Source organism: Hippopotamus amphibius, chromosome 2 (assembly GCF_030028045.1).
Source record: "Hippopotamus amphibius kiboko isolate mHipAmp2 chromosome 2, mHipAmp2.hap2, whole genome shotgun sequence".
NCBI lineage: Eukaryota > Metazoa > Chordata > Mammalia > Artiodactyla > Hippopotamidae > Hippopotamus > Hippopotamus amphibius.
The window spans coordinates 191,028,266-191,048,711 of NC_080187.1; the positions used below are offsets into that span (position 1 = coordinate 191,028,266).

The window sequence follows — 20,446 nt, forward strand, 5'->3', positions numbered from 1 at the left end:
CAGTTTAACATCTATATTCAAAATAATTTCAGTGCTTTCATTTTGTGGGGGAGGAGTATAAAAAGTTCAGGCCACTTATTATTGCATAGCTCAGGTAACTGGTGATGTTACTGCTTGTACTAATTGTCACGTTTGTTCTTTATTTTTCTTCCATGCTGACAGGAGCCTTCCAGTGGCAAGAAAAGGCTCTATATCAGATTGGTTGTACATGGCTTGGTTGGAAATCCTCACGAAGAACCTCCCTCCTGTCTTACTAGTTAGAGGAAATCACAAAAATGTCCTGACATTTTACTCTTAAAACATAAAGGATTCGAACACATTTTAACTTAAGGTATGAATAATTAGGAAACATGTTGCAGTACTTCATGTTGTAAATCTGATCTGTGGATGTGCAAACCTCTGGAGACTATCCTACAGGATTCCAAGTAAACTTTGTCTTTTTATTACTGTTATTATTATTACTTAATGGGAACTATCTTTTTTTCTATCAGCTTAAGAGGGTGTCAAAGCCAATGCTACCCCTAGAGAAACATCTTGTCATTGCTGTTGATAAACAAGAAAATTAAGCAAACCCAGGCTGGTTTATGCCCATGAAAACCATCAACTTATTGTAAGCTTTTCCAGGCACACCTAATCTTTTGTTTGCTTCTAGGCCCTTGTAGAGGCCTCAGCCCCACAGCAGTTTCTCATTAAATGCTTATTGACAGGCTGGTATAATAACCATGGGTGGTTATCAAAGGAAAAGACCAACTGGGCAGGAAACTTGATTATGTTTGGCCTTCTGAGAAGCTTACACCTACAAAGAAGATTTGAAAATCAATAACTGAAAACTTTAAGGAGTACTTGATTCTACACAATGTTTAAAGCAGTTACCTAAATAAGGTTATCTAATAGAACACAGATTATATACTTAGAGTGATCTGAGCGATCACTGATAACAGACGTCTTCAGTTTGGGGCTGACTGAAAAATGTATTAGCTGGACTAGGAGGCAACATATATTCCAATCAAATGCAATGTATTCCATTCTTAATATATAAATTTTAATTGCTTTCCCTATTTAGACATTTCCAGCATGGTATTAATTTGCAATCTTCCTAGATGTCTAATTGAAAACCAAATACCACACATTTTCAACATGTTATAAAGAAATATATCCTGAATCATATATTTAGTTACTTTATATAGTGATTGTATAGATTTAAAAGAATAATTAAAATGTGAAGTGGAGAAACTTGCAAATTTGGAATATACAAGTATTGATTTTTTTCATTTGTTAGTATTCCTACACTACTTAATCACATTAAAAAAAAAAACAACATTTTTTTTCTGATGGATGGCTTATTTTTTTTCCTGACATATTATGACTGTTTATTCTGATTGAATATGAGGGGGAAAAAAATCAACCTGAAATAAAAGCACTCAAATTCATTTGCTCTGGCCTAGGTCATGTTTTTACTTTTCAGTAGCTAAAACCATGGCCCAATGGTGTATCAGATGTGACCCTGAAATTTTCAATAAGCTGCCTCATCTGCAGGTCATTTAAAGCTGGGATTCAAGATTAGTCCTTCCAAGCCAGACTCCGGCCTCAGAAGGATGACGTGGGAGGGAAAAGGGAAACAGCAAAGCTTAAGAAGCAGGATATCCCTATTCCAAATCCGACACCATTGGACTTAACTCAGGCCTGAATCAGCCCTCTCTCTCGAGCCCTATGAACATGAAATCCAAATGGCTAGATGCCATCCTGGTGTCCAGGGCAAAAAACATCCAGCTTCATGGGTCTGACACTTCAAGGTCTGACACTTCCCTGAAACACTTGAAAGGGTCTCTGGAAAAGGTGAAAAGTCATATGACTTCTATAACAGGAAATTCTAGCTCTTGTTTCTTGAAGAAGCTATTATGTTAGGTCTCCTAGGAAACAGACTCAGAGACAGTTTCGCGTGGAGCACGTTTATTAAGGAGTGCCCTTGGGATCAACACCCATGGAAGGGTGAGGGAAAGGTGAGCTGTGATGCAGTCCCAAGGGCAGCCTCAGCGACCCCACAGGGAGCTCTGGAGATAGAATGTCCCTTCAGAGGAGTCCCAAGAAGGGCTTTGAGTGCCAGGCCTTTATACTCCCACATTCATCAGTCATTGGATGTGGGTGACCCAGAAAGTGTGAACTTGGATGAGGCAACTCTCTGCAGCTAAAGCATCCCAAAGGGCCTGACAGCTGAAGTAAGTCCTTCATTAAGCAGGGTCTGGGTGGGGCATTACCATGACAACTGCAGGAGTCATATAAAGTAGTGGTAAAAAACAACAACAACAACAACACTCAGACTGGCCTAAGTTCATATCTCAGTCTCACCATTTATTAGTGGTATAACCTTAAACTGGTTATTTAATTTTTTGAGGGTTGTTGGCAAAAGAGTGGCTGACGCAATGTCCCTTGGGTACCAGGTTAAAAAAGGAGGAGAACGTGGACTGAGGGATAAAGGGGATGGGTGGCAGTAAGGGACTGGTGATCTTGAGGTCAAGAGCAGCTGTATTGGGGATAGGTTAGGGTAGCAGGAAATTGAAAGGACGGGGGCTATGGTCAGATGCCAGCAGATTTTTGTAGCCCTTAGTATCCTATCATTGTCTTTTGATTTACCCAACTCTATTAACCCAACCTCCTACCATCTCTACGTCTCCACTCAGGTTGCTGAGCAAGAAGGAGAAGGTTATACATTCATGTTCACTGATATCCAGCTTTCTCTGTCCCCTCACTTTGTACATGGCTCATCAGCATCCCTACCCTTTTCTCACAACGACTTTTCAAAATCTTCATCACTTTTTCGGTTGATGACCCTGCCACCATCTCTACAACATAGCCATGTACATATAGACGTAAAACTTTCTTATGTGAGGAAGACCACGCTGGGAGCATTGTCTTACAATTTTTTCCCTTAATACTCAATTTTACAGCCCTTTCAAAGGAAGCTTTAAAAAAAAAGATTATAGATTCTTGGGGACAATCATGAGCCTAATTAGAATCTGTAGGAGAAGGACCAAGGAATCTGTATATTCTGATGATCCACAAGATTTTGGAGCTACTGCTTTAGGCAGTCTTCCTTATTCCTGTGACTTGACTCCCACAATGGGCTGATGCCTCCCAAATTTATATTTCTAACTCAGAGCTCCCCTAAGTCTCAGATCCATATATTCAATCACTAATTTTCATGGTGATTCTCTTTGTGTATCCTGCAGACACTCTAAATGCAGGATGACCAGACTTCTGTTAAAAACAAAACAAAACACACGAGAGCAAAGGCATCTATTTCTCTTTCTTCATTGTCTATCAGATCCTCTCTGAAATGACCAAAGAAACACACAAATAGGAAAGTTCTGCATCACGGCAGGAAACTAAGGAAGGATGCCATTCACACGATAAGATTTTTAGAAATACAATCAAGCTAGAGTTTACAGGGGATGAGAGTGATGGGAGCTAGAAAAGGTCAGCTTGCAACCAATGCTCCTGAGAAAAATTCAACATGTCACAGGAAATAATTGCAGGGGACCCTGGGAGAATTCCACTAACACCTCCCCCCAGTGTGCAGGTGGAGGTAAGAAGCTGAAGGCAGGACAGACAGAGGGCAGCACTGGGTAGGATCCCTTTTGCTGGATGCCAAGAATATTGAGAAATGGCTGCCCAGAGAGGCCAAATGGCGTGCTTGGTGAGCACCCAAAGCAGACATAGGTATCGCAGTGGAGCATCTCATAGGTGCCCTTGAAAGGCACCAGAAAGATGTGCCAGCCATAGAGGCTGAGCCAAAGAGAAAATCAGCCCTCGATGCACAATTCTCCTGATATTGTACAGAGAAGAAAACTCAAAGATGGACAATCTTGTCCCTGGGTCTCACGGTTCTTTGGCTGCTGGGTTCCTAAAATGGCACTGGAAGTTGATATCAACCAGGCTGTTTGCTAAAATTAAATAGGAGGATTGTAATCATTACCAGGTGATGTGGTGAAAGTCCCCGTGTCAATCACAGAAGATTAGCACATCTGTTTGTTGTCAGACTTAGCATCCACAGGATCCTTGCTGGCTGTATATTGTTGCACAGGTCACCTAGAGCCAGTCCACCTAGAGATTTCTAATGTTTTCCTTGGCAAAGGTGTAGGCGACACACTGACATAAGGATGAAATCTGTCTGGACTCCCAAGGGGAGAACAGGAGAAATTCCTATTTAGGTATGACCCAGATATCCCAGTTGCTGATAGATCAGGGCATGCCCACGAGTTGCAATAAGAGGCAAGAGGTCAAGCCAAGAGTGCTCAGGCCCCAGCATCTGATCCAGGTATTCCCACAGGGCTACCAGCTGCCCCTGAGCATGCCAGCCCTGGTCTATGAATAAAATCTCCTCTCCTGGGGAGGTGTGCTGGTCAGTCTTCCCTCTTTAGAATTTCTGATGTGGAAAAGAACCATCTCAGTCTCCATTTTTTTTTTAATGTAGAAAGGTATTTTCGAAAAGAAAATATATTTCATCTCACCTATGACACCATTCTAAACACACTAAGGAAGAAATATTTCTGCATTTAAACTATGACATAATATCCTAACACTTGGCATTTTGTTATATTAATTGCAATACCTTTTTCAGGCTTATGTAGGTATAGGATTTTAAATCATATACCATTCTTGTGTGTATAAAAAAAGGAAAAGATAAGTGAAATAAATTTGGTTCCACTTCAAAGTCCCACTCTTTTATTCACCTTTCCACTCAGTTTATGTCTGTTTTTTCACAGGACAGATCCTTGGTGCCAGGAGGAGCATTAATGACTCAGCATTTCTCATAAGGGAAAATCAGTGGACACTATTTTGTCATTGGCATTAATAATTTTGGTAATTCTAGATTCAAATATAGTTTTTTAATAGATTAAATTTGTCTCCTAACAGAATTTAAAATATTGTGTATGAATTCTGATGCATAAAGAGCATAAAAACAGGGAAAAAATAATCCCAAAAAGTCAGAAAAAAATTCTCATTTAAAAAAAAGGAGAAATCATACAATACAATACTAAAAGATCAAACATACAAGAAATAAACAGAAAATATAATGTGTTTATCTTTAATATATGTGTTTATCTTTTTTAACACTCAAATTTAATAAAAAATAAATAAAATCAAACTCTATTCTATCTGCTAGTATAATATTCTAAATTATACATCAAAAAAGGCTAAAAACAGAAGAATAAACGATATACAGAAACATTCAAACAAAAAAGAATAGAGCTGGCAAACAAGTTCAAAGTTTAAGATTAAAAGAATTAGGAAGGACAAAAGAGCATCATTTTTTTATATTTATGAAAGCTATATAGCTATAATATAGCTATGATAATAATAGAGCTTTATGTAAATAAATAACATAATATTGACATAAATAACAAAGGAATTGTTGGAAGTGAGGAGTCACTGAGAAAGTCAATTTTCTTAGGAAACGGCTCACCTATATCACCACCTTTGGCAGATCAAGTATAGGAGAATTCAAACTACATTTTTAAAAAAATGGATTTAATATATATCATAGTGCTCACCCACAAAGACTACACTGTCTTTTAGAAATCTACAGAATGTTTTTAAAAACAAATTATATATTAGATAACTCAGTAAATTCTAAAATGTAGAAATAGGAAATATTAAATATTTTATCACAATACAATAAAACTAACATTATTTATAAATATATAGACAACAACATCAAAAACTTTACTAACTGGGAAAATAAAATTCTAAATATCTCAGGTCAAAAAAGAAATAACACATTTTTGACTAGTTAGCAAAAATGACACTGAGAATTCCACATAACAAAATGTATTTTATGCTGATAAAGCAGGCTTGGAGGTAGACTTATATCTATAAATGGATTTATTAATAAATAAGAAAAATGAAAGTTAATGGTCAACTCGAAGTTAGAAACTGTGCAAGGTAATTGGAGGAAAGCATGAAGAAGACATTAAGGAAGAAAAGCAGGGAAGTAAAATAAAAGCTGAGGTTCTGGAGTCAGAAAGAGATGAATTTGAGTCTCACTTTTCCACTTACTAGTGGAAGGCTCATTACTTGGCCTCCTGAAGAATCCATTTTCTCACACATAACATGAGCATTATTAAAAGATTTACCCTTGAGGGTTGTTGCAAGGAAATGAGATTGTGTGTATTAAAAGCAGAGCACAGTACTTGGCTGAGCACTTTATGGTAAATACTTAACTGTTAGACATTATTATTTTCGGAACAGACAAAAGAGTACAACTGATAAACTCACGTGCTGTTTGTTGCTATTGCTTAAAGAAAAAGTAATGTCAAAGGATAAAATATAAATATACACATTTACAAATAAGCAAGGAACTATACTTCTCCAACTATGGGGAAGAATGCCCTTTAAAACTCTATTCTGGTAAATTATTAAATTCCAGTAAAATATATCAATTTCTAGTAAAATATAAATTACTAAAATTAACACATCATGTTTGAGTATTTATTTGCAATGGTATAGAATACCTCTAGACAAATGCACAAGAAATAAGTAAGGGTTGACTCTGGAGAGGAAAACAAGATTAATGAAGGACTGCTGTGAAAAAGAGATTTAATTTTTACTCTATGCCAACAATTATTACTCAAAAACAATATTTTAAGAACAAAATGTATAAATAAACAAATTACTAGCCTGCTAGGCTGTGTTATTAATTCATGTTTGAAGTGATATATATTGTGAAGGTCATATGAAATAAACTTTTTAAAGTTTTATAAAGTGCTTAAAAATATAAGAGATCTTATTATACCATCGTGATATTTTGTTGTACTTATTTATAACATAAGTAAGTAATTAAAATATCATGTAGAAAAAGTTGACCCTACCACACAGCCACTGATAAGTTTAGTTTTATTCCATTTGGGTTTTTTTTTTAACATGAGATCTTTTTTTTTTCTAATTTATGATTCTCTCCTGGGTAGGAAAAGTAGTAGAAAAGGGAAACATTGCATTGGATTTCCCACTACAGCCCTGCATATTTTATTTGCTGAAGCTCAGGAATGAACAAGTATAATCTTAATAGATTCTGGAGTTTTATTTCCTGAGCGGAATAAAACTCAGAATTGATATTATGCATAGTAGGATGGGGTAATTATAATAATGTGATTAAGTTCGTATGAACCTATGCATTGCAAGTGCAGTATGCCTTTACCTTTTTAAACAGAAATTCCAAATGTTGGATGCTGTATTAGTTTTCTATTGCTGCATAATAAATTAACACAAACATATCAGCATAAAACAATACCCATTTATTATCTCAGTTTCCATGGGTTGAGAGGACTGACATAGCTTAAACTGGGTTTTCTGCTCAGGGTTTCACAACACTGCAGCCAAGGTATTGGTCAGGACTGTGTTCTTATCTGAGGCTCAGGGTCCTCTTCCAACCTCATGTGGTTGTTGGCTAAATTAATTTTCTTGTTGCTATAGAATTCATGATAGTTTGCTTCTTCAAAGCCAACAGGAGAGAAAACCTCTTACCTCTAGATCACCTTTTAAGTCAGGCCCACCTGGGTCAATCTTCCTTCTGGTTAACTTAAAGTCAACTGATTATGGGACTTTAATTACATAATCAAAGTCCCTTCACCTTTCCCAAACATATAGGGAACCTAATCATTGGAGCAGCCATCCCATCATACTCATAAGTCCTGATCAGATTCAAGGGGAGGAGATCACACAGAGTGTGAACATGAAGGGGCCACCTCACAATTCTGTCAACCGCAAATGCTACATCGCATTTGTGAAGATCATGTATCAGCTACTAAGACCCAAGCTTGAAATCAGCTAATAAGTTAAAAATGGCCTGTGAAGCATCCAAATAAACAAGTAGTAACTAGCAATAAATGACAGCAGGGATGATACAGCAAAACATCAGAAACGTTCTTAAAAAGAAAATACAAGCCTCAAATACACAGCAGTTTGAGGCTGTAAGTGTAGGAGGCACAGGTTCTACATATCTCACTACAGCCTGAGGACATCATCACTTTGTGAGGAGACAGCCTAATATCAGAAAAGTTCAGTTTTGTTCTATGCACTCTAGTTAAGAAAGCAAGAAGGTTTACAGTTCAGCCTCAGAAAAGTTTTCCTTCATGTGGTTGACATCAGAGGACAGCTAAGCTTCAGTTACCTGGAAAATTAACTTACATGGAATGACTGCACTGAAGCAGAGTGTTTGGAGCTCTTGTATGAGACTTAAAGAGTGTATTTTCAGGTTGGGCAGTTCAAGATGAGGGATACAGAAGGAGAACTCAAAGGTTGAGGCCAAGATCCAGGTTATGAGTGTCATCACTTCAAAGAGGGTGACAAGCAATGACATCTGAAGCAAGGAGCCTGGGCTCTCTTTCTCAGCCTGGAAGATCTCTCAGCACGGGGTTGTTTGGGGCCAAAGCTAGAGAGTCGACTTTTTAGGGAAAGACGTGGTAACTGCCAAGCTGCGGACTCAGCTGCAGAGCCCTGGGGGGCCAAAGCTGGGCCTCTGTTCTGATGCAGCTCTTTCCGCAAAGCTGGAGGCTTTCCTCAGCTTCCAAATTCAATTCATCTGCAATTTTGGATGCTCAAGATACCAGGAAAAGGAGCTATTTCACATACAGACTTTTCTGTTATTTCCAAAGCAGTTACATGCTTAGATTTTCTAACGTTCCTGTTGTACTTATTTCAACAAAGAAGTGGTAGAAATATTCTCAGGGAAGGTAAGAAGTTAGAAAAGTAAGCAATAACAGGTCTTGAAAGACATTAAACTAACGCAACCAGCACACTGGAGAGATATGATCACCAGTTCTATAATTTCCCAATGTTCACAGAAACATTTTCAAAATGAGTTCTATTTAAAAAAGTATTACTGTGCACCATGGAGTTAATGTGTCCCAAACTGTGCTCTTGATCTTCCTTCCCAAAGCTGCTCTTTTAGCACTCTTCCAAATCTCAATAAATGGTAACCCCGTCTTTGCCATAAATCTTGTAATCATCCTTGACTTCTCTCCCTCACTTTGCATCTGACCCATCAGCAAATTCTACTGGCTTCAGAGTATATCCAGAATCTAACCATTTCTCATCATTTCCACTGCTACCTCCCTGATCTGTGCTACTTCTATCATCTCTCACCTGGATCACACAGTAGCCCCCTAAAGAGTCTTCCAGCAACAGGCCTTGATCCTCTTCTGTCTCATTTCAAAATAGCAGCCCAAGCAATCCTGTTAAATGAAATAGAGCATGTCACTCCTCTTATCAGAATATTCCGTTGGTTTCTCATTTCACTCAGTGGAAAAGCTGCTGTCCTTACAAAAGCGTATAAGGCCCTACAGCTGCAACCCCCAAACCTTGCCTCCGTGGCCTCAACTCCTGCAACGGTGCACCCTCCTCTGTCACTCTGTTTAGACCACACCAGCCTTCTTACAGGTGAGTCTGCACCTCAGGACTTGAGTGTCTGCTGTGCGCTCTGCCTGGAATGCTTTTCTTCCAAACATCACTTTCTTCAAGTTTGGTTAAATGCCCTCCATCCCCAATCCCACACCTGGCAGAAAGTATATTCTCACTGAGGCCTTCCCTGGCCCCTCTCTCTAAATGGCAAGTCTGCATTCCACATCTCACTCTCCTGCTTTGCTTTTCTCTTTAACAGTCAGCACTATTAATTTTAATCACTTCTATTTACTGCCAGACTATTTTTTATCTGATCTGTTCTCTGCTAGGTCCCCAAAGTCTAGACCAGTGCCTGGCAAACTGAACACACTCAAAAATATTTGTTGAAAGGGTGAATGAATGCAGGCACTGAAGGGAATAGGAAGTATAGAGCTCCACCTCCTTTGAGGTTTGATCTTTGATTCACCATGGAGCCTCAGCCCACCAGGCTCAGGCCTCATCCCATACCAGCCATGGCCCACATCCCACACACCCGATCACTGTGTGTCTCTGAACATGTGGGTCCTGCTCCCTTGGATGTCTCACTTGCTTTTGTTTCTCTCACGGTTATTTTTGTCCTAATTTATTTCACTACCAATGAGGTAATTACTAGACAGTTGCTCATGAGTTCATTGGCCATTTGGTATTGCTTTTTTTTGTCAATTCTACAAAACTGAGCCTGGCTCTAAAGATATACAGATACATTGTTCTAAGCTCTTAAGATAAGACAGCCATTTTCCCCACCCTCAAAAAGTTTACGGTCTAGAGAGACAAGCAAACAAGTATACAAAATAATTATGGATTATGAAAAATATTGTGAAGGAAATAAAGAGGAAACTATGACAGAGAATAATGGAAAGGGCAGTACTTACATAGAGTATTCAAGGAGGACATCTATGAAAATATATTTAAGGATGAGAAGGTGATAACAGTGTTGAACTTCACCTTAACCCTATGCCCCCAGAAAATAGTGATGGTTAAGAAATCTCCCCAATCTTTTTTTCTCCCAAAGCCCGCACCCTTTTGTGTTCTAGAAAATGACTAACTGCAATGAACCACCATTCCCCACATGGCTTAGACAACACTTGCTGTCCACTCTTTCTCATGACTCCCACAAGATTTGTAGATGGCTCCCATTTTTACTGGTGACAAGGTCAAACCCAGATCATTCCCCTTTTGCCTGAATCTGTTGACAGGGTCAGACAGGCATCCTCTTTCTTCTTTGCCTAAGGAATAATTAGCCAAGATTAGAATTGTTTGTTTCCCTGAAACTAAACATTTCCTGTTCCATTGAAACTTCCTTTGATTGAAAAAACAATCCCAACTATAAATAACCCCACCTGTAACTTGTCTACTCCTCCCCATAAAAATCTAAGGCAAACCCCCCTGCTGAGATATGCTGTAGTAGGCTGAATAATGCCCCTAATAAGATATCCAGGTCCTAATCCCTGGAATCTATGAATATCTTACTTTATATGGAAAAACGGCTTTTGCAGATGCGATTAATGAGCTCGAGTTTGGGACAATTATCCTGGATTATCTATTCTAAATAGAATCACAAGTATCCTTGTAAGAGGGGAGCAGAAGGAGACGACCATAGATAAAAGAGAAGGCAGCCATGCGATGGAAAGCAAAGAGAAGCAGAGTCAGAGAAAGGCTACTGCAATAGGGAAACACCTCAGATCTGAAGATTAGAGTACATATTAAGTTTCCTATGGTCGTTTTAACAAATTACTGCAAAATTAGTGGCTTTAAACAATAGAAAGTTATTCTATTATAGTTCTGCAGGCCAGAAATCCAAAAGGAATCTTATGTGGCTAAAATCGAGGTGTTGACAGGGCTCTGCTACCTTTGGAGGGTCCAGGGGAAAATCTGTTCCCTTTCTCTTTCCCACATCTAGCGCTGAATTCCTGCCTTCTCTTTTATCTGTGGTCAAGTCCCCTTCTGCAAAGGCCCTCAGGCAAAAGAGAAGTTGGCATATTCTAGAACCTAGGAGATGCGCATGATTCAAGGTGAAGTTGAATGTTAAGAGTCTGATCATACAGGGCCCTGGGCCATGGTAAGGAATTTGGATTTTATTATATTTGTGATGAGAAACCTTTAGAAGATTTTGAGCCATAAAGACTAGAAATAGAAAGGTCAGTTAGTAGTCCTGGTAAGAAATGATGGTGGCTCCAAGACGTGGGAAGGACTTAGATATAGGGCTGGCTGAACCAGATTCTGTCTCTGTAAAGGTTGAAATATGAAACAGAGCTCAGTCAAATTAGAATAACTTCAGGAGAATTTACTAAAAGGGGTATTTATAAAGAGTTGGCAAGATACGGGAACCCAAAACCACAAAGGAGAGTGCCGTACCCTAAAGCTTATGCAAACAGTGCCAGGTCTGAAGGGAAAGGGGGAGAAAGCAGTTTTCAGAGCCCGGAAGAAAGGGCAGCCTCGACAGGAGCAATGGTCTTCAGAGAAGAGACACAGCCATCCACAGGGAACTCGGACCTTACCCGCCCCGCTCCTTCTGACCTCCTGCTGGGGCTCTCAGCTTGCCAAACTCAAAGGCAAGCCAGAGAGCAAGAGAGCTCATTGGTTAAGTCCCTACAGGTCAGCCTTCCCAGGCAGAAATCAGGGTAGAGAAGGACAAGAGTGGGTATGGAGGGAAAAAAGAAGAATATGTGGTAGAGATGTTAAAATTAGCCCAATTTATGAAAAGAAAATGTGGAGACCTGAATTTTCTACATTATTTCCTTAATACTCAGTTTCACCTACCCCATGCCAATAGGCACAGAAACAATGGCCTTTCACCTTCCTGATTTTTCTTTGAACATTTACAACTGCTCTCTTGTCCTAAAGGCAATTAGGAAAGATAGTGATTGGAACATTTGTGAAGACTAATAATGCTATCTTCCAAGTTCAGTGAAAAACCTCTTTTGATAAAAGTGTAGAATTTGAGGGAATGTTGCTACATGAAAACTGGATAATATTCACTTTATACTAAGAGAATTGAGTCTATGCAGACTGGTAAGTAAAGGTTGTTTCAGAGGGGCAGAATACTGAATCACAGTCAACCAAACCACAGCAAGTCTAATTCATACATCTCTCTGCAAGGATACCCATATTTTACCATTGTTTTGGTTTCCTTTTTTTTAATTATTATTATTATTACTCTGGAAGATAATTCAATTTGCATTGCACATTTCCTCATAGAAATTTTGAATCTTATGAATATAAAAATCATGGATTTGGCCCAATTTTATTTTAATCAGTTTTTCTGTTTCCTAATTCAGGATTAACTTCCAAGGATATATGCAGAGATTTAGTAGCAAGAGCGACAGTGTGCACATTAAAATATGGAGTTTCAGCATCAATTTGAGTTATGGTAATTACTGGGTTTGTTTACACAGACACAGATGAAAAGCATAACCTTTTTGTTCCTGTCTTTTTTTAACTTGGAAAAATTGTGTGCTACCAACAGAAAAATCATACAACAGTTGTTTAATGTCATGGAGGAAATCAGATGCAACCAACAAGACTGAGAAATAAAGAGATCAAAACTGTCTGAGGTGGTGTCTTAACTAGGCAACCTTTTTCCTGGAGCCACCCCCAGTGGTATAGAAAGGCTCTGCTGCTCACATTCTGCTCAGAATGATTGCCACAACGTTCACCTGCACCTAAATCAACTACCCAGTGGGTCTCCACTAGCATACCAATTCCAGTGTGGCCCCAACATTGAATTCTGCTTCCACAGTCATTCTCCATATCCTGTTCCCTGGTTCCATTTGCTCCATCCAGGAAGTAAGCCTGACAGAGATGTGGCCCATGTGAGGGAATAGGAGAAGAAGGAGGCAAATGGTCTCCAGCAACTGGGAGCCAATGGGAGAGGCACCAGTGCTCTCAGGGAAGGTGAGAAAATAAGCCCATCCCTGGAAACATTTGGGGAAAAAAACCAGGCCTGCATTTGTAAGGCTTATTGATCCCAGATCTGGAAGCTTCCCCAAGACACTCCTGCTTTTTGTTCCTCTTAAAGGCAGCAGGCAGACAGACTTTCACATGTCCTAGAATGGTTGAAAAGGGATGAAATTGCCTGAAAGACTAATGTTTGACCTCACTATCTTCTTCTACCTCTTCCACCCCATTTCCACACCAAATCGACTCTATGGGCCATCAACCCAGATAAAAGGGAAGTCCTATTGGTTGCCTAAAATATCTGTTCTAGGTGTTTATGGTAGACATAGTAATGGCCCCCAAAGACATCTACACTTTGATCCCTGGAACCTATGAATATATTACCTTATATGGCAAAAGGGACTTTGCAGATGTCATTGAGATTACTGACCTTGAGATAGAGGGATTATCCTGGATTATCTGGGTGGACCCAATCTAATCATATGAGTCCTTAAAAGTAGAGAAACTTTTCCAGCTATGACCAGAGAACCAGAGAGATGGCAGCATAAGGACTCAACCTGCTGTTGCTGTTTTTGAAGATGGAGAATGGAGGTCACAAGGCAGGGAATGTGGTCAGCCTCTGGAAGCTAGAAACGGCAAGGAAATGAGTTTCCTCTTAGAGCTTCTAGAAAGGATTGCAGCCTTGCCAACACCTTGATTTTAGCTCCGTGAGACCCATGCCAGACTCCTGACCTAAAGAACCGAAGATAATAAATTTGTATTGCTTAAGCCACTAAGGTGATTTGCTGTGGTCATCTGTTACAGCAGCCATGTAAAAACATATACAGTCTTCATCACCTCAAGCTTGGATTAGCACAATAGAAAATTTCTAATTTCTCCAGCCTTTCAAGTCTCCAGGTCATCTTAGAAACTCTTATTCATCAATCTCTTGTCAATTATCACTCTACTCATTCGACTTCCCTGTTTAAGAGCCTACAAATGGCAATGTTTTCAAACTAAGCTCCTCTAAATATCAGGTCTGAAGCACCTTTTCTGAACCTGCCAAAGTTCAAAGTGGAAGGTTAGTGAATACTGCTGAAAATGACCTGAAAAGATTCCTTGGAGAGACTGGTCAACAGAATTTTCCAGAGGCTTCATCACGAAACGTTGAACAGCAGGAATAAACTGGTTGGTTTATAAACTCTTGCAGTGCTTACCAGTTACACTGCCCAACTGATGAAAATCAGTCAGGGTGCTGCGGTGAAACCAATTCCACTACTCTGGCCGGAGTGGACCATATAACTAATCTCTGAACTGGGGGCCAGTCAGTAGGGATGGTTCCATGACAGTATATTACATAGCTGATTTTCCAGTCCAGTCAGATGCTCTTCGAAGATGAAAGAGGGAGACATGATTTGAAAGAGATCATGTGAGCCAAGGGAGACAGTGGAAGTCTAGAGTTGACAGTTCTTGGGACAACTTTCCGGTTTAATCCATATAATCCCCCTTCCCCTCTTTCCTCTTTGACTAGTTTGCCATTAGAATTGTCAGATATATCAAGTTTCTTACTGCTCAAACTTTCACTTTACATTCTACAGTAAGTTTCAGCCTTTAAGTCTTATTTAACTGTTAGTGGGGCTCCTTCTGTGACTGGTTTTAATGGCCTCCACTTGGGTTAACAAAGTAACAAGCAGATATTCTGAATGATGCCTGGCCTGCAGTTATTCTTAGTAAAATTATACTACAAGTTTATTGCTAGGAACAAAGGCCTTGGACCTACCCCTATATTTAAGGTAATGGAATCTCTATCAAAACGATCCAGAGTACAGTGGTTTTGGTAAATTTTGTAATATTGGTTAAATATGAAGAAATCCTTTCCAGCAAGTCTTGACCCCAGCAGATTCTCTAGAAATAAATTCCCTAAAGCAGTGGTCCTTAACCAAGTGTGGGCAACAAGAATCACCTTGGAGATCCCAAGTAGTCAGTCTGTTGTGGGGTTTGGACGTGCATATGACCAAGCTTTCTAGATGATTTTCATGTATATTCTGCTCTTAAGCCATCTGCTTTTATTTTCTTCCTGAAACGTTGATGATGCTTTAAAATAACAATAGTCCTTCTCTGGGCTGTGATTACAGAACTTTCACCTTCTGGTACTCCTACCCATAATGGCATAATTCAGAGTCAGCTTTTTCATGATTATGTTAATTAAGAGATTGGGTACTCAGTGCATAGTGAGAACTATAGTTCTGAATTTTTATGTTAACTATTCTGATCCCCTTGAACTTTTGTGGCAGGAATTTATGAGTTAGTCCAAAGTAGTTTTTTTTAGCAATAAATGCTTGTTTTGTTGACTATTAACTAGTTCTTTGTTTTTTAACAGCCACTCACTTTAGTGTCAGTCTTCTGAGCTACTTATATGCTTATGACCCATGTACTGCTTTTATGAAATTAAAAGGCTACATATATTTATCTAATCTTTGTGTTCTTCCCAAGAGCCTGGTAGGAACTTTCTTATGGGTTTCACAAGCTATACGCTAGTTTAGTGGTTTCAAATTGGGCTATAGATATTCCTGGGGGTAAAAAGACATCCCAGGAGGTGTCTTGATGGCATTCTGGACAAAACAATTTTAAAAGAATGAACTTCGTCATACATATGTACTTTTTACTGAAATTGATGTGCCTGTATACTAGTTCTTTCCCAACTCCCTTATTCCAATTGTCCTTTTACAAAAGAGAGGCATATGACTTGCCCATCTTAAGGCTAATTGGTGCTTGTCCTCCGTGTAAAAAACTCTGGGCTTGAGTATCACAGACATATATACAGTACCAACTGTAAAATAGATAGCCAGTGGGAAGTTGTTGTATAACAAAGGGAGTCCAACTCAAGGATGGAAGATGCCTTAGAGGACTGGGACAGGGAGGGTGGGGGGGACTTGAGGGAGGGTGGGAGCATGGGGATATGTGTATAAAAACAGATGATTGAACTTGGTGTACCCCCCAAAAAATAATAAAAATAATAAAATTAAATTAAACAACAACAACAACAAAAAACTCTGGGCTTGAAACAAAGGAGAACTTCTAAATTTTGGTACCAGAACCCAAAGTATGGCTTCTGTCATTTTTTGGCTTGCCCATATTTTTAGCCAAGGTGAAGTGTGGCATGATAAATGAGCTATTTTGGCCGATGTTAGGATGTTCTAAATTCAGCTACAGAATTGTACAGTTATGGGCATTATGATACTTTCCTATTAATATTCTCATCTCTTCCTTTCCTGAATGATTGTCAAAGAATACACCCTCTCCATAGGAAGTTTGAGCAAAAAGGACAGTAATCCGAGATGGAAGTTTGAGATGCAGGAAGAAAAGCAAAGAAAGTGATAAAAGTCTGGGTAAACATTTTTTAAAATGAGTGTAAAAAGTAGTAATAATAATGCTTATTGTGATTCAAGAAAAGATACATTTAAAATAGTAGGCAATAATAGTTTATATGCCAAAAGAAAAATTAATGGCGTTAAAGCATTCTAAGCTCCTTACGTTATCCAGGAGAAAGACAGTACTTTTGTTTTAGATCTTTGAAACTGTTGAATTAAGCATGCATGTTTTATCTAAAACAGTAGAATCAGAGAGTAAACTTCTAAATTAATAGAGGGAAAAGTGAAATAATAAAATAATTAAATTATTTTAAATAAAATAAATAATTTAAAAGAAGGCAAGAAGAGGTAAAAAGAAACAGAGGACATCTGAAAGGAACCCACATTAAGACAGATTTAAATGCATTATGGAGCTTACATGCTATTGGAAGAAACATACATGTGAAATGAATAAATATGTACATAATTTCATGTAGTATTGTGCTATGAAGAAAAATCAAATAGGGTAAAGCATTAGGTGGTGCTTTTCTTAACTATTTTTAGATGAGATCTGAAAGAGGGAGGAAGCAAGACTCTAAGGCTTTTTATCTTGAGCAAGAGAAAAGGTTGAAAAGAGAAGAGGAGACAGAAAAGACTGAGAAGAGACAGCAGGTGAGGTGGGAGGAAAACCAGAGTGTGGCCCAGTGAAGAAATGTTTCAACAAAGAGAGCACAATCAACTGTGAAGCTAAGAATGCCTGGGTCAGTTTCTACACAGATCTTTCCCAGACCTGGAGAACACAGCCAGGCTCAGTATTAAGAGTTGTAACACAGTTGATTCACTTTGTTGTACAGCAAAAACTGGCAAAACAGTGTAAAGCAATTATATTCCAATAAAGAGTTTAAAAAAAAAAAAAAAAAAAGAGTTGTCATAGTCTCTTTAGGCATATATAAACCCAGAGAGTGGCTAAGTGCAAGGACTCCAAAGCCCGACTACCTGAAGTTGAATCCTGGTTCCATCTCTTTCTGATTGTGAGCTGTGTGGTCTTAGGCAAATTATTTGACCTCTCTATGCTCTGGTTTCCCCATCTGTAAAATGTGGATAGTAATAGCACTTGTTTTCTCTGGTTCTTGTGATTAAATGAGTTAATATTTATAAAGCACTTAGAATATATCTGACATAAAGTAATCACCACGTCTGTCCTTGTTAAAAAGAGAAAAATCCCTAAAATGGCAAAGAAAGACAACTTTGATTGTAAGGTACAGGCTTGCATTCTCAGTCGGTTCACATTGGCACAAGACTTAAGTAAATTATCAGCATGACTGACAGGATAATTATATTATGATAACTATATAGCATGAAATAAACTATGGCTGGAACACATCTAGTTCTTTACTGTAGTATCTTGAATTTAAGGTGTATTTTCGTATCAAATTATATTTCGGTTGTCATAAGGAATATTCCTTAAATGCTTAGTGGTTCAGATCCCTAACCTATTACTCTTTCCCAGTTAGATCATGCCTTTTTCTCTTTTCAATCTAAAATAAATTCACATGAAAAGCAACAATAATAAAACTTTCAGTATCCACACTGACAGAAGAAATAGCTGAATACTTTCTTGGTGCTAGATATAATTAGAAGCCAAACAAATCATTTTTGTGTAAATCACTGAAGCAGGTGCTTTGAAAGATTCATAAAAGTTTATGACTCTTACTAATGTGAAAGATAAAATGCATGTACTTGAGATGATAACATAATGGGAGTATATGGCTAATGAACAACATGGTGTTATAAAAGCTAAGGCAGAGCTCACTACTGGTTATAAGGAAGTTTCATGAATGAAGTGAGATTTTTGCGTGGGTCTGGGTAAAGGGAGTCCTTACAATCATTACACTTTAGGATATGCAAGGACTCAAACTGCTGCAGAAAAAAAACTGATCCCATGAGAAACCAAGCACAACACTCGGAGAGTTGGAGAACTCAGGTTTATTGAGCCGGCGGACCCAGAAGAGCTAATGCTCCAAAATTCTGGGGCCCCGTTTCAGGGGAGTCTTCTCCTTATATAGGTCAAAACATACAGCTATAATTGGTACAAACTGATTGGCTACAAGTTACTATAGGTCACAGGCAGTTACACAGCACAGGAGTTGCCATGGGTTACACACATAGCAGGGGGTCCTAACAGGAACTTGTAGGAGCCGGACATTCCATTCCTATCAGGACTAAGGTCCCAATTTGCATTCTCACATTGGTTGCAGGTTGAAGTTAATGGTCACTTAACAAGTCTATGTGCAAAGGGTCTCAAACAAAGGCTTGGGGTGGATGCCTGAGAGCGAGACAGTCTTCCCTTATCTGATCACTCTTAGTAATTCATTTTACTGTTTAACTGAGAGTGGCGAGCAGGCCTTTGCAAGATAGAGGGGTTTCCTCATCAAAACCATCTTTAATGCAAACATCCTTAGGAAATTACTAGAGAAAATACTTCAGCAAAATTAGGAAGTAAACTAAGAGGAAGATACTAGATCCATAAAACCAGGGCTCCAATATAAGATAGGGGCAAAGAGAAGTCCCAGGATGACAGCTATTCAGCAGGACTAGATGGTCACTGCACAGACTGGAGCAAGAGAATAGCCGCGTAAGGGAGGGAAAATCGGAACTGACAGGCGATTTAGGTTTCAGTGTTTCATTTGATGTGACAGATGTTTAAGATACAGGATCCTCTGGAACATTTGGAAAAAATAAGCAATAGGTGAATCAAAAACACCATCACCAATGAAGACAAATAAGAAAACAAGGCAATTATTAACTTGAAGGAGACAGGTGTAAAAAAAGGAAATACTCATATTACTTGTCTCTGCAGTCAATACTGACACAGTCATGATAAAGTAAATACTAACTGCTGACTTACACAAAAAATTGTTACAAAGCTATTGGCAGAATGGGGTGGAGACAATCTTCAGCTACTCTAACCCAGAAAGTAATTTCTATGCTATCAAAAAAAAAATCAATAGCAACATATAATTTAGAAACAGGGAGGTAGATTCTGATACAAAGAGCCAAAAAAAGTTGGAGGTATTGCCCCTGAGGAGTGAGAGTTGAGGGAGGGTGTTTGGGGAAGGGTTGGGAAGGGAATTATGTTTTTCATTAGCAGGCCTTGAAAAAGCATTACGTGGAAAACACTTTTGATTAAAAAACATAAAGGAATGGACAGAAAAATCAGAAGTCTTTGAGAAGTGATCATATACGGGGTCCCGATGGAACAGGCAAGGAGATCTCTTATCATTCATTCATTCATTCATTCATCTAACAAATAGTTATCAAGCACCATTCTGAGCCAGGCACTAAGCTGGGCCCTAGGAATACAATGGTGAAGGAAAACACATTTGGTCCCTGCCTTCATGGAGTTTCTGTCTCTTAGAGCACACAGATAATGAACGAGAAAATAAATACATAGGGGAGATACAGACTGTAGTACAAGTGGTGTGAAGAGAAACAGCTGATTGTGCGCTAGAAAATGGTGAGGAGGTCAGCTGCTTCAGTCGTCAGGGAAGGTCTTTCTGAAATGAGTGAGACTTGAAACACACGGAGCACAAACAGAGGAAGGATGTGTAGAGACCCCCAGGCAGGAATGGCTGGTGAGTCTAAAACTGTTAGAACGCCCCTGTGGCCAGGAGCAAGGGGTGAGCCAGATTATGGCTCTAGAGGAGGCTGAAGAGGGCCCGGATCACGTTGCTATAGGTATAAATTTGGAGAGTCCTCAGAGTATAGACATTTAAAGCCGTGGG

At 38.9% G+C, this 20,446-nt stretch overlaps 1 protein-coding gene and 1 long non-coding RNA gene across 3 annotated transcripts in view; one reads left to right on the top strand and one right to left on the bottom strand.

The window, feature by feature from the left end:
• The window catches only part of SLC12A1 (solute carrier family 12 member 1), an 88,602-nt gene extending 83,772 nt beyond the window's left edge, over positions 1-4,830 (top strand). The window contains exons 27-28 of one of the 2 annotated variants that reach the window (XM_057722109.1): positions 163-331; positions 4,764-4,830. In XM_057722109.1, the coding sequence (XP_057578092.1) occupies positions 163-298 (136 nt within the window). In that variant the 3' untranslated portion in view covers positions 299-331; positions 4,764-4,830. Of the gene's footprint in view, positions 1-162; positions 1,124-4,763 lie in introns of those variants that run through there. The other variant, XM_057722110.1, reaches the window with a different exon arrangement.
• The window catches only part of LOC130845216 (uncharacterized), an 83,320-nt gene that overhangs the window by 61,347 nt on the left and 1,527 nt on the right, over positions 1-20,446 (bottom strand). Inside the window, exon 2 of the long non-coding RNA XR_009051352.1 lies at positions 9,142-9,230. This is a non-coding gene — a long non-coding RNA (uncharacterized LOC130845216). The remainder of the gene's footprint in view (positions 1-9,141; positions 9,231-20,446) is intronic.